We start from the raw sequence: 14,143 nt of genomic DNA, 5'->3' as shown, positions 1-14,143 counted from the left end.
CTGACATCTCAGAGGAAAACCACTAAGATATGTAATAAGTTCCCCACAAAACAGAGGATCTAGATGGTCAATAAATAAAAAAAAAAGTAGAAATTAAATCTATGGCATGCTATTGATATATATCTAACCAAAATGGTTAAAAATTAAAGAGAATATTAAATGTTGCCAAGAACATGCAGCAAATGCGCATCTTATAATACAATGACAATCACATAAAGTACAATCCCTTAGTAAAATCCTTAAGGTGAAAGGCATATATTCTATGACCAGGTAACCCCATTATATATATATATGTGTGTGTGTGTGTGTGTGTGTGTGTGTGTACACAGTGGGCCACATCTAGCAGACACTCTGGTAACTACATCTTTACAGTTGGTATTAATAGTAAAATTATTATTAAATCTTAGAATCCAAGGCATCAGTCAGAGGCATGTGAAGCACAGTGTAGAAAGAGAAGCTTTTCCCATGGAGTGCCTACCTTAAAAAAATGTTAAGATTCTATAGGGTTTTTTTTCTCAGCATGAACTACACGTGGTTTTTTTTGTTTTGTTTTAAACAGTACTATAAAATTAAAAAACAAAAAACCCTTACACTAGTTTTATTGACAACAAGCAAAAGAAAGTTGTCTTCAGTACTGCCATGTAGTTTTCACTCTCCACTTAATCACAGGGGGAAACTAGGTTCAAGGTCCCGGGCCCTAGGGGAGCTGGGGACTACTCAATAGCTGAACAGCTTCCGTTGTAAGGAGACAGTTGTCTGAGCCGGCCACCTCAAGGACAACTTCTCCATCTTGCTGACAGGGTTAAATTAAGTTCATGTTCCCAGGCCCAAGAACCAACTCCTATCCTAATTGGTAGGAAAATGCCACAATTACTTGGCACAGATCTACGATTTGCAAGCTTAAATGCTCTGATGTTCTGGCTTCTTGTTGCAGTTCAGCTCCTGAGTCTGTCTGTGGCCTGATGGATCAGTACAGCTTGATTACAATACATTTGCTGCGGTGATCTGCTGTTTGAGTTATGTTGAATTGAAGTGGACCCCATGACAGTTTCAGGTTTTCCCTTAGAAAATGGCAGTGTGATAAATCCTGTACTTCCTTAAAGAAAATAGTGCTGACAATGGCATATGGTTGGGGAGTCTTCCAAAGAAACTGCTCCACACAGCCTCCCCTGTTATTTTCTCTGCCTTTTAAGGTCACAGTTACATGATAGAAAATCTGGGACGCACACCATCTGTCCAGACAGCTCCCTCACTGTTCACTTCCCTGCTACTCAGAGCACATCACACTTCCCAAACACTGCTACTATAATGAGCTGGGGAGCGGACCGGAGCTGTCTCTACCAAAAGCGCAGCAGCGGAAGTGAATGCTTCCTCTGAGGAGCATGCTTCTGGATCACACCCGTGAAAAGAAAAGTTCACCCTTAATAGGACATGTAAAATAAAAGAGTGACGGATGTTTTACATGACTTCTCAAAAAGCAGATGCAGCACTTCATAATGAGCTGACTAGATGGCGCCTGATCTGTACATCTGTCATAAGACTTTTTAGTCTTTTTAGGGATAATTTTTTTCGATATTCCTGTAGTGGTATTAACACCAGCTAATAGCATTCAGGACATCATGACACTCGTAAAATCCCTTCCTGTACATTAATACTTTTAATCCTTAAAACAAGGCTGCATGACAAGGTCTAACTTTGAAGTGGAAAAACCGTATGCAGACAGGCAAAATAAAAAAAATTGCTGTTGTGTAGCACATAGAGCTGAAATTCAAAAGCTGACTCTATGATCTTAATTTCTATGGTATGCAATCTATAAGAAAAAACTCTATACACTAATTTTGGCACCTGTTATATTTTGAATATACAAGCTGTAAATATTTCCAACCCCCACCCCATTCACCTAACTTTAGGTATTACTTATTATTGTGCTGGGTAGCTTACGTCAACTCAGCACAAGCTAAAGTCATCTGAGAAGAAGGAACCTCAATTAAGAAAATTCCTCAAGCTCACACTGTAGGTACGCCTATACAGCTTTTCTTAAATTAGTGATTGATGAGGAGGGCCCAGCCCATTGTGAGTGGTGGTCCTGGGTTCTATAATAAAGCAGGCTGAGCAAGGCATGATTAAACAGCACCCTTCCATGGCTCCTGCCACCAGGTTCCTCCCTTCCTTTGATGTACTACAATGTCAAAGTGTAAAACCCTTTGCTCCCCAACTTACTTTTTTGTCATGGTGTTTCATCACAGCAATAGAAACCTTAACCAAGACTCTTATATACTCATTAACTTACTTATTTCTAAGTATATTTACAAATTTTAATCATTTTTTGTGTTTGTATGTACACGTGTAATGGGCACAGTGTGTTGTATGTGTGGGTATCAGAGGACAACCTGTGGGAGTTGGTCTCTCCTCCCTCCACGTATGTCCCCAGTGAGCCAACTAAGGTTGTTAAGCCTGGCAACCAGTGTTTTACCTGCTAAACAATCTCACTGGCCCACTTCTCTTTTTTAAAAAATGTGTATTCCTGGGTATTTTATAATCAGATTTTGCTCAATAGTTTGTTGTCATAAAGCAAAGTAGTTTTTATAGTTAACAAAAGTTTAAAGGATATGCTCTAGGATCAGAGTCAATTTGGGGATAATTTCTGACTTTCATAAAAAAGTTTGGGTTACTCTCAAAACTTCCAAAACAAATTTACTTTCCAATCTTCACATGAAGACTCAGGGACCCTAGTACCATAGATGAACTTAAGAAAAGCAACATGTAAGTCTAGAATTCTTCCTCTATGTATACAGAATAGTCTCCTTTCTGCTTAATGGTTTGAATTTATGCCTATGGTCACATGACTACCAATGGTAGCAATGGTAGTAACTATAAAATAATCAAGACATTAAGTAACAACATCATTGATAATCCTACATGCTGTTAATTTGCTAAGTGCTAAAGACTGTGCTAAGTGCTTCTTACTGTCACATATATCATGGAGGCCATGTGGAATACTGGCTAAAAATATGAAATCTATAGAGTCCATCAGTTGTTTGTCCATTCCTATAGATTATCAAGCTCTGTAACTCTGATAGACATACTTCTGCCTGAGGCTGTGGGCTTGACTTTTGTGCTGTTTGTTCTATGGTAACTAAAGGCTTTGATCATAGCTCCTTCCTCATACACCATCCTCACAGTGAGTTCTTCTGAGAGCTTCACAGGAAAGCTGGACTCTAGCTAAGCTGAGAGCACATTAGCAGACTTTCGAGTTTCTAAAATGACTCCCATAGTCCCTTTTTTATTTAATAAGTACTTATCTGGTTCATACTTAAACTTCTTTCCTGTTCTGGCCTGTGTGCCTCCATTCCACATATGGTCAGTCTCTTCATAGAAGAAAAAAATATCAAGTTTTACGTCATCTTTTCCCTGGAAGGAAAGCTCCAAGCTGTCTTCCACCTACAGGAAAGACGAAAGCCTTCATAGACTGAAACAACAGGCACACATTTTCATTTTGTAAATAAAGAAAGATGTTAATGTTTTATGTAGTGAGCATTAATTCTAAGATGCATGGTTTTTAAACTTAGGTCCCTATGACAGTAGAAGCTTCAGAAAGTGGGATACTCTACTAACTTTTCTTAAATGCATATATGATGTTTCATAAAATGACAAAAATTCATGAGTAAATGCCTCATGTTAGTTAAAACTGTCACTCTGCAGAGAAAATTGAAACATCATATTCCAGAGCCCATTTCCAACTAAAGAAGAAAGGAAACTTATCCTAAAAGTATGGCTCACTTCGGACTTGGTGCGTGTGTCTTCAACAGCATCACATAATAATTTATGTGATCCTTACCGGGATAAATTCTAATCTGTATCTTCCACTGCAAAGCACAGTGCCAGACATGAGCACTTGGCAAGAATCTGCTGAATGACTAAAGCTATTGCTTTGTTGGCTGTAGAAAACATTAAAGGGTGTGTGTGTGCACATGTGCGTGCGTGCATGTGTGTGTGTGGATTTAAATTAGAATCATTATCTCTGATAGTGCGAAATAATTTTTCAGGAATAAATTTTTTCCCCTTTTTTTACTTACTTTGCAGGATAATACTTTTCTGGGAACTAATTAAAAGCAGGATTATCACAAAGAATCATGGGCTTCTGGAACACCAATCAAACTGTCTAGAGCGAGAGTTCATCTAGGCCGTAGTTCTAGGGAACGGTGCCCTGGCTCTTGCTAGTCTCTGAGGAAGCTGCTCACCTTAGGACAACTGAGCAAGCAAGACAGGGCTGGTTTAACACGGCTCTATGGCTCTATCCCTTAGCAAGCAATGGATATCTGCACTGATATTATTAGGAAATCTAGTCCTAAGAGATCATAGAATTAATTAGATATGCAGAAAAAAAGTAACTTCAAGTATTCTAACTTTATATTAATTTTTCACCATATTATTGCCTAATCATAGAGCTGCAATACAGCCTTTTACAAGAGCCAAAGAATCTTCTTTTTTCACTCTTAGTAAAATGCTGGATTTTCTAGCTTCTCTTTAAGAAGCACAGAAATCTTAAGGGATAACAACTCTCACAAGCCCATCCTGATGGGTACTGGGTGATAAAACTATGTTTGTCACACATTTAAGTATATATATGTTAGAAAAGGTAAACTTTACAATGGAGACATTTACGCTATTTACGATATTAATTTGACTATTACCAACCTTCCCAAACTTGTGTTTGAGTGGAAGTCCTGCATCCTGAAATGCCAAAATAATATCAGGTTTGTAATCTTGTATAAAAATTCCTAGGTCAACATCTTTGCTATATGGAATAATACTGCACTGCCGATACCATCCTAAAATGGGGGAAGGGGATATAAAATTTTAAATTATATTAATTATTATAATGAACAAACATTATAGTAATAGCTATATAATTTCATAGGGTTAGAGTTGTGGTGCTTTACCAAGATTATTTTTTAAAAGTTAAATCCCAAACTAAACAACTTGGTTATGGATGTTTCCTTGAAGATTCAATCTCCCTCTTTCTCTCCCTTTTTCTTTCTTTCCCTGGTCTGAGTGCTCAGCTTCCTCAAAGGCTTTAATGATGTCAGGTGTGGTGGCTCACACCTTTAGGCCAGCCTGTTCTGTTCTACACATTGAGTTTCAAAAAAACAGCCAGAGCTATGCAATGAGATCCTATGTAAACAAGAAAAAAATTATCAGGATCCATAATTTCTGAACAGAACACTGGCTTTACTAATGTGGTAAACAGATGATCCACTTAACTGCTGCTGTTCAGAGTGTTTAATCATTAACATTTAATGATCGAGACTGCCTTAAGATGTGCAAAGAATACTTAATTCTCTTAATATACTTTCTTGAGTCCATAATTTACAGAACTTACCAATTCCAAATAGCTCATAAGCAATGGTCAAAAAGATCTCACTAAGGTATGATGTTTCTCAGTGATTCCTGTGTGTCTACTTCTGCTTAGGTGCCTCAGCCATGTTCTAAGAAAACTTACGCCCTAACATTACTAATAACTCTTGAGTATTCCCTAATAGCTTCGCATGCTTCTAGTCAAATGGCTTTTAAAGTATGCAAGTGTCTATAGTCATCCTGATAGGCACTGCTACTGGATAATATTATTTGGAATTACAAAGAATTCTAGTAAACAATTATAACCTATTAAAACTGAATGGTTTGCTAGGTGTTGTGGCACTCACCTTTAATCTCTAGACTTAGAAGGCACAGACAGGTGGATCTTTGTAAGCTCAAGGCCAGTCTGGTCTACAAAGAATTCCAAGCCAGCCATGGTGACATATTAAGACCCTGCTTAAAAAGCAAAAACCAAAAACCTCCACCATAATGTAAAAATGAAGGGCTCCTTAAATACCATTTAATACACAGTATCATCAAATATAATTCTCTTATTTTATAAATGAAATAAACCATGAGGCTAAAAACTCAAATCACGACAAATGACTAAAAATTTTAAATTACTGACTATAAAACAACCTTGCTTCTATAGAAAAAGTTAAGCTTTAAAGCAACTATCACATACACAAGAGATTACCATGTCCTCTTTTATGCTTTTATTATTTTGTTTTGATTTAGGCTCTCGTGTATCCCAGACTGGCATTGAACTTGCTATGAAGCTATGGCCTTGAACTTCTGAGCCTCCTGCCTCTACCTCCTGTACTGGATTACAGGTGTGTGCCATACCCAGTCTAAGCTTGTGATCTTTCACATAGCCCACTTTGTAGGATAGCCACGAATCCCAGGTTACAACCAGTTGCACATGCACAATTATTTAAGGCATTTTCTTTCTGTCTCAAAGTGTCCTGAACTGGACAATAAATTCTACAGTGACTCTTTTTAAAAGCTGAATTAACTGGAATTAACTTTTGTACAAATATAGTCACAATCAAAACAGATAGTTATCAACTATAGTAAAAACTGAGAAGGAACAGATAAAAACCAATAATCTTAAGGATTTATATAATTCTCAATTCCAAAAAGCTGATGTAATGAACAGTGTATCTGGAAACTTTTTTCAGAGTCTAATAGCTGATGATTAAGACTACAAAAGTATCTGTCCTCATCTCAAGTAAGTAGTGATGCCAAACCAGAGATGCTCTCAATGACCTACAAAAGTTTATGGATGATCTCAGAGCATGCCTTTCAATCTTCCTCTCACTTGAAATGTTTCCTGCAATATAACTTTTTTGTTGTTATTTTAATGTAAAGTAATAGTAATCTTTCAAGATAGAGCTAACAAAGGTATTCAGGATAACAAAGGTAATTTAAGGATTACCTGAAAACCAACCATAATATACATGTCTGATGTAAATTTGTACACATTATAACTTTTAGTAAATACAAGTGACCTTAGATTCTATGTCACAGGGCTGGAGAGATGGCTCAGAAATTAAGCACATTGGCTGCTCTTCCAGAAGTTCTGAGTTCAATTCCCAACACTTGCATGATAGTTCACAATCATCTATTATGCAATCTGGTGCCTTGTTCTGGTATGCAGGTGTGCATGCAAATAGAGCACTAAGAAACATAAAGTGCATAAATAAATAAATCTTTTTTTAAAAGGTTCTATTTTATATTTTATCAATTACTTTTTACAGCACTCAACATATCTTTGCTTTGTACACTAATGCTTATTCTGATTATAAATATTACACTGCCAATATTACTGATGCATGATAACCTCAAGCATTTACTCCTAAAGCTAAAAGGATGAGACAGAGAAAAGTAAAGCATTTTTACCTAGACAAGTCCCACTGCTCAGCCAGAAGGGCACTCCCAATTCCTTCAGTGTCTTGGCTGCTAGTTGCAGTAACTCCTTTGCCCTCTTCCGAAAGGCCATAGCATCCACAGTGTTATCATCAACATATTGCTGCAGGTTTAATAAACAGTTATCTATTATAACAATCCATATGCTGCTAGAAACACTAATATGATATTTGAATTAAACTGAGAAATTAACAGCATATCTTTTTTTCCATTGTAAAAAGTCCAAATTTAGGAGGCGTGGGCTGGCTCAGTGGGTAACGTGTTGCCATGTGAGCGTGGGGACCTGTTTCAACACCCACATAGGAGCTGGGAGTGTTGGTGTATGTGTGTCCCCAACACCTGAGCTGTGGGGGGTGGGAGACAGACAGACAGATCCCTGGAGCTCACTGGCCAACCAGTCTCCACCAGTTCCAGGGTTAGTGAGAGAACTATCTAAAACATCAGATGAAGGAGTGTGGCTGCTGCTAACTTGTCCAAGCTCTGGTGGCTGGCCCATGCCCAAGTACAAGCAGAAGTACTAATTGGGTTCTGTGGATTATAAACATGAAAGAGATGAAAGTGGAAGGAGGTGCATTGGGCAGGAGTGCAGGAGACCTGGGAGTGGATAGAAACAAGATGTAATAGAGGAAGGCACTGAGTGCCAGCCTCTGGCCGCAGGCACAAGTACACCACACATCTACATTCACAGGCACACATGCCTACACCCCACAAAGCCAGAAATCAGAATTTACTCTGATTTCTTAGTCACACTGTAAGTTACTTCTTAGTCACACATTGATATAATCAAAATAGATTCTAGAAGAACCAGTTTAAAAGGAAAGAATATAAGTAACTAGGATTCCCCAACGATAAGACTTCAACTGTTATCAGTTTTCTCTACACATCAGAATTTAGCAGGCTGAGCAGCTGGAGGAAAAAAAGAACTAATTACACAGCTAGAAGCACTGAACAAAATAAATTAAATGATGTTGCCATTGTACAGTCATTTACTTGTCTTTAGAGACTGGGCAGTCAAACAGGGAAAGACACACTCCATATCAGATGGCCTGGGTCTGGCTCTAGGTCATCTCCTTTTACAATATGCAAGCTCCAGGAGGAAAAGACGTTTGTTCTGTCAAATACCCCAGTGTCTACACCAGTGTCTCCACATCTGATGAGTGGACAAGAGAACGGAAGAAGCAAATTTCACTGTGCTCCCTGGTACTGTGCAGGAACTTCAGGTACCTAGCTTTTCTAGGTGTTACTCACACAGAGGTGAGCTTTGCAGTGATGCAGCTGACTCTGAGACATCCAGACTCCTGGAACTTCTCACTCACGGCCTTGGAAGTAACCTTAACAAACTCAGGGGTTCACCAAACTAGACTTCAGTGGAATCAGTTTTCAGTCTGCTGTTCGTGTCCTATCTAGGGTGAACACTATTTACTCATGCTTCCTCAGGGAAAGTCAGGCAAGAAGCAATAACAGGCAGTCAGGTGGCATCTTCTGGGATATGAGAAGAACAAGCATAGCAGCACTGCCATGCTGTTTATCTACGAGAAAAAAACCAGAGGGACGATTTACAAAATATCTGATGTAATCTCCAAAATTATCAAAGTTGTGAAAGTAGGGGGTACTAACCAAGACTAGTAGAGAACCCAGCACAGACTACAGGAAATTAAAGAAATAGGAAATCAGTATAGCATGTGATTCTAAACAGAATCCTTTCAATAAAAACCTACTACTAAGACAACCAGCAAAATGTGAATGTAAACTTTTGCTGTTGTCTTTAAATTGTCATATGCCTTGGCTTGCCTGGAACTTTTGGCAGTCCTCCTGCCCTGGCTTTCCAAACATGAAGATTATAGGCATGTGGTCATCATACACAGTTTAGATTGAGATTAAAAGCAATGTATGTTAAGTCTAGATTTTCAGATATAGGAAATAATCTAGGTTTTATTGTTTGTTTGTTTGTTTGTTTTTAAGCTAAAACTTAGTTATTTGAGGCTTTGGGATACTGGTTTATAGTTTATTCTCAAATGTGCCAGAAAAAAAAAGAGGTATTATTTGTATTGTACTGACAACTGTTACATAAGTCAGACACTGTTTTAAAAAAATCATTATTAAAATAAATGAGAAAGCTAGGGGGCTACTTTACTAGGTTTATTGGATTAGTTCATGTCTACAACCATCCTGTGCATTTCATTTAAGACTGTTTGGCGCCATCAAGTGTTCAAATGGGTGTAAGTAATTTTAATTTGAAAGTGTACACTCCTGGTATCTTACTCAGGGTTCTAACGTCAGACACAGAGGAAACACGTAAAAAGGATAAAGATAAGACATGATGGCGCCCTTTCGTCACTGCACATCAGTATCAACACAAGGGCAGTGGTGAAAACAAGGCAAGCATCACTAACAACATGGCTGCTGCAATTGACTGCTGTGAATAAGACGCCTGCTACCAGGAAGCTCACAAAATTAGGCAGATGTAAAACATTCACAATTCACCGTGGTAACTGCTAGGGCAGAGGCAATGCTCATAAGGCAGGAAGCACTGAATTCATCCCTCCTACCTCTTATTACACAAAGCTCAGTAAATTTGATAGCCCTATAATAATAAATTCAAAAGAATAGGAAGAGCTAGAAGAACCACTTGGCTGTCTTGGGTCAACATACATGTAAGAAGCCTTGTATTTAAGTCTTGGACACTGGCAGCAATAAAAGAGTTGGTATTTGATATCTCCTACGTGCTCTAGTTTGCTTTGTACTACTGTGATAACACTATGATCAAAAGACAACCTGGGGGTCAGGGGAAATGTATCAGTCACAACTCATGCCTGAGGGAAATCGAGCAAGAACTCAAGGGAAAACTGGAGAGCTGGGCGTGGTAGCACAAGTCTTTATTCCCAGCACTTTGGAGGCAGAGGCAGGTGGATCTCTGTGAGTGAGAGGCAGAGAAAATAAAGGGCAAGTAGAAGAACTAGGGTACCAAATCCCCGCAGTCAAACTGTCTGCTTTCACTGTCTTTCTGGTTTCATATAACTTGTTACAGTTGAACTTTTACACCCATCAAAATCATTCTGATATCACTACAGTGAGAAGCCTACAAAGTTAGAACAGCAGAGGAAACGCTGAAAACTCAGCTGGTCTTTGTATAGCACTTTGCCAAACACACACACATTCATATTCAGTGCCAAACTTAGACACACACGTACTCAAAAATCCCTATTTAAGTCTTTCTAAATCCATATGATCCCTTTTCGGTGGCTATATTCTAAACCAATTTGGACTTCTTTAAAAAAAAATGTACCTTTAAAATAGTTCGTGAACTATCATAACTGTGGAATAAGCCAGTGTTAATCCTATCAGCATCTAATGAAATAAAACTGTTAAGTATATGGTCATTCTCCACTCAGGGAAGAAAAAAGTTTGTCTGTGTGTGTGTGTGTGTGTGTGTGTTTGTGTGTGTGTGTGGTATGTGTGTGTGTGTGTGTGTGAGAGAGAGAGAGAGAGAGAGAGAGAGAGAGAGAGAGAGAGAGAAAGAGAGAAAGAGAGAAAAAAAGAGAGAGACTGACTGACTCAGGGCTGCTTTGGACTTGCGATCCCTGTCTTAGCTATCTGAGTGCTGACTGTGGTTACAAACCTGTCATACTAGCCAGCAGAATTTAAGTTTTCTTTTGAGACAGCGTCTATTGGCCAGGGTTGCCTCTGAACTCATCACATAGTGGAGCGTCACCTTCAACTCTGCCACTGTCTTCCAAGTGCTGGGATTACAGATACCTGTTACCATGCCTGATTCTTGAGGTGATGGAAAGCAAACTCAAGCCCTGTGCATGCTAGACAAGCACCCAACTGTCTACACTGCATCCCCAGCACTCAGAAAAATAAAGCTTAGTGTTCAACTTTAAATTAAGAGAAAATCAGTGGGATGAAAACTGATCAACCTAACAAGCCATTTTAATGTACTCTGCAGAAGGCTCTTCATTTCCTCTTAAAACTAAAATTAGCATAATACTCTAATTAAATTTAGTTTAGAAATACATTTTTTGGTTGTTTCTAACCTGAAGGAATGCCCGAGCTTCTTTATACCTGCACTCGATAAATCTAGAGCGAGGTACTTCTTCTAGAAAGCGCCCTGGGTCTTTTGGAATAAGCATATCTAATCCATCAACAGTAACTTGCTGTAACTCTGGCCTGCAAAACAGAAGATATAAAGAAAATTTACTATCAAGATTGAATCCAGAACACTGGCAGCCTTTTAAAACAGTAAAGGAGCTGAATATCAAGTAAATTTTCTTCAAATCCTTTGAGCATCAAACAGCAACTTTATTAGGACCTTGAAAATCAGACATCAAATAGCAACACAGAATTTTAGTTTTAAATATTTTTGCTTATGTAGCTAAATTTGAGGGGAAGGTGAGAGAAATGGATTCCCTCTACAGAAAGGCCCAGGGCCTTGTGCATGCTACCACTGAGATACACCCTATCCCTCTTTCAATTTGAATAATTTTAAAAAGGATTATTTTTATTTGATTTTTTGAGACAAGGTTTCCTTAAATTGCTGAAACTGGCACTGAACTTGCCATCCTCCTGTTTCAGCCTCCCATGTAGCTGGTATTACAGGCCTCTGCAACTAAAATAATTTTTACAGATACTTTGGCATTTTAGGCAGAAATGAAAGTTGAATGACATCATTTTCAGTTACTTAGTTTTAAAGAAGTACATAGTTCTTACAGTTAAAAATCTCCAAGTGAATTACTGTAACCCAGAAGCCTCACTGACCAGAGAGATGCCTGAAACCCACATGCTGTGAAGACTGCTGGGAACTTTCTATTCCTCTATGTCAAACTATAAAATGTACACATAGCTTTATCTACCGACTAGCACACATTATACTCACAAGTTATTTTTTGGTTGGTGATTTGAACTTAACTAAATTATTAACTAAACTTTGAAGTAAATTTTTAATAGTTGAAGAACTAAATGACTTACTTAAAAAAACCTGTTTGAAACACAAAATAAGAAAAAAAAATGCATAAGCATGAATAGTCAAAGATGTCAACAAACTGTTCTGACAGTCCAGAATCATTTTGGCCCCTGGTATTCCTGAGTTCTCTACCATCCCCATCTAGGGATATTCTATCTTGCTTTGGGGGTAACTTTTCCTTACTATTCTTAGTATTATTCTACTTTAAATATATCGATGAACATAGTATACCTCTACACTATTATTCTTTTTTGCCTTGAGACATTCAGCACTGTAGAACCCATCCACACTATTAGAGAACTGCAGTGGGTTTTCCTGACGTATAATACTTCAATGTATGTGTGTGTGTGTGTGTGTGTATACATGTATATATAAATATAAACATAATATTATTAACTTATTACTGTTTATCGTTATAGATTTACCTGTCAAAGGCTCCAGGATAACGACCAAATTGTAACTTTCGAAAAGGAACGAACTTCCTATCCATGTGTCCTTTGAGTCGCAGGTGGCCATGCCAGAGGTAGTTGCCACTTCTCTCATGAAAGACTACCAAGTGGATGGCATGAGTGGCCAGCTTACAGACATAGTGCAGAGGAATTTCAGTTCCAGAAAGTGAGTCTATTCCATCTAACCGAGGATCTTTGCTTTCAATCTTTAGGCATTGAAACCCCATATTCTCAGCTATCCGAAACCAGCCATCCTAGTATAAGACAAAAATCAAGCATGAATATTTAAAACCAAATATTAGCAGCAAAACATCATTAATTAAGCCATATTTTTGTCTTAATTTGCTTTTTTGCTAGAACATTTTTTAAAAATAAGAGTAGTGAATAGAAGGCAGTGCTGAAAAAATAGAGTAGCGAAAGGAAGCTGTGGAGAATGGAGAATATCCCTAAGGACTCTGAAAATTAATACAAATTTCTCCTTATGGGATGAGAATGATCATTTAGTGTTCAATCACTAATTTCTATGACGTAGATGTTAGGAGCAGGAATAGAAAAGCAAGCTTGCAATTGTTATCTCCTACAATTTTAAAGATGCTGTAACAGAGCCCACAGCACAATGCAAGCATCAGGAAACATACTGTACAAACATCTCAGCATACTGGAAGACAATGCATGCTTTTTAAAAGCATTAAGATTTAAATCTTATTTATTAAGACTATGCTATGTGTAGATTTTGGTAGATGATTAACCATTATTAAGAGTATCTGCTGACTCAGGGGATGCATCTCCACCACTGTGTATCTATGGCACAGGGAACACTGCAGAGCGGGGTCTGAAAACCTGTAAAAGCCAGAATAAAAAAAAAGCCTGATGGGAAATAGTCTTCCTAGAAATGGCTGATATAACTCTGTTTCAATTAAACACACACACACACACACACACACACACACATATACACACACACGAGTATCTGCTAGGTATCGTGCCCTATGAACTGGAATCCTTACAGAAAGATTATAAATTTGAGGCCAGCTTCAGCTACACTAAACTTCTGATTCTTAAAGATAATCAACTTTCAAAACAGCTAATATTAATGCACAGAGGCACTTAAAATGTACAAAGTGCACGCACACTGATTATCTCCTTTGATACCCACAGAAACTATGTGAGGTCAGCCAGGAAGGTATTATTTATGTCTAGCCTACAGTCACGGAACATAAAGCTTTAAGAAAGTATATCTCCCTGCCACAGAATTCAGAAATAAATATTGAGGATCAAAGCTAGCAAGCTCACCTGCTGAGCCATCTCACCAGTCCCTAGCTGACCTTTGCTTCTTCCATGGACTCTGTTGTATTAGTCTTGAAAACTGTGTATATTTCTTTCTTTTAAAGTAGCGCACCACACTCAAGGGATACTTTGGAAATGTGGAGGAATATTTCCTATA

The 14,143-nt window shown here is 38.1% G+C and overlaps 1 protein-coding gene across 2 annotated transcripts in view; it reads right to left on the bottom strand.

Annotated features, from left to right (window-relative positions):
* The window catches only part of Fktn (fukutin), a 53,834-nt gene that overhangs the window by 21,499 nt on the left and 18,192 nt on the right, over positions 1-14,143 (bottom strand). For both annotated transcript variants that reach the window (XM_028779897.1, XM_028779898.1), the window contains exons 5-9: positions 12,676-12,953; positions 11,325-11,457; positions 7,261-7,390; positions 4,699-4,832; positions 3,314-3,441 (exon numbers count right to left, since the gene is read on the bottom strand). In XM_028779897.1, coding sequence (XP_028635730.1) covers positions 3,314-3,441; positions 4,699-4,832; positions 7,261-7,390; positions 11,325-11,457; positions 12,676-12,953 — 803 coding nt within the window. The remainder of the gene's footprint in view (positions 1-3,313; positions 3,442-4,698; positions 4,833-7,260; positions 7,391-11,324; positions 11,458-12,675; positions 12,954-14,143) is intronic.

The sequence above is a fragment of the Grammomys surdaster genome, unplaced genomic scaffold (genome assembly GCF_004785775.1).
Source record: "Grammomys surdaster isolate TR1022 unplaced genomic scaffold, NIH_TR_1.0 363, whole genome shotgun sequence".
Taxonomy (NCBI): domain Eukaryota; kingdom Metazoa; phylum Chordata; class Mammalia; order Rodentia; family Muridae; genus Grammomys; species Grammomys surdaster.
This window is presented reverse-complemented; position numbering and strand designations above follow the sequence as displayed.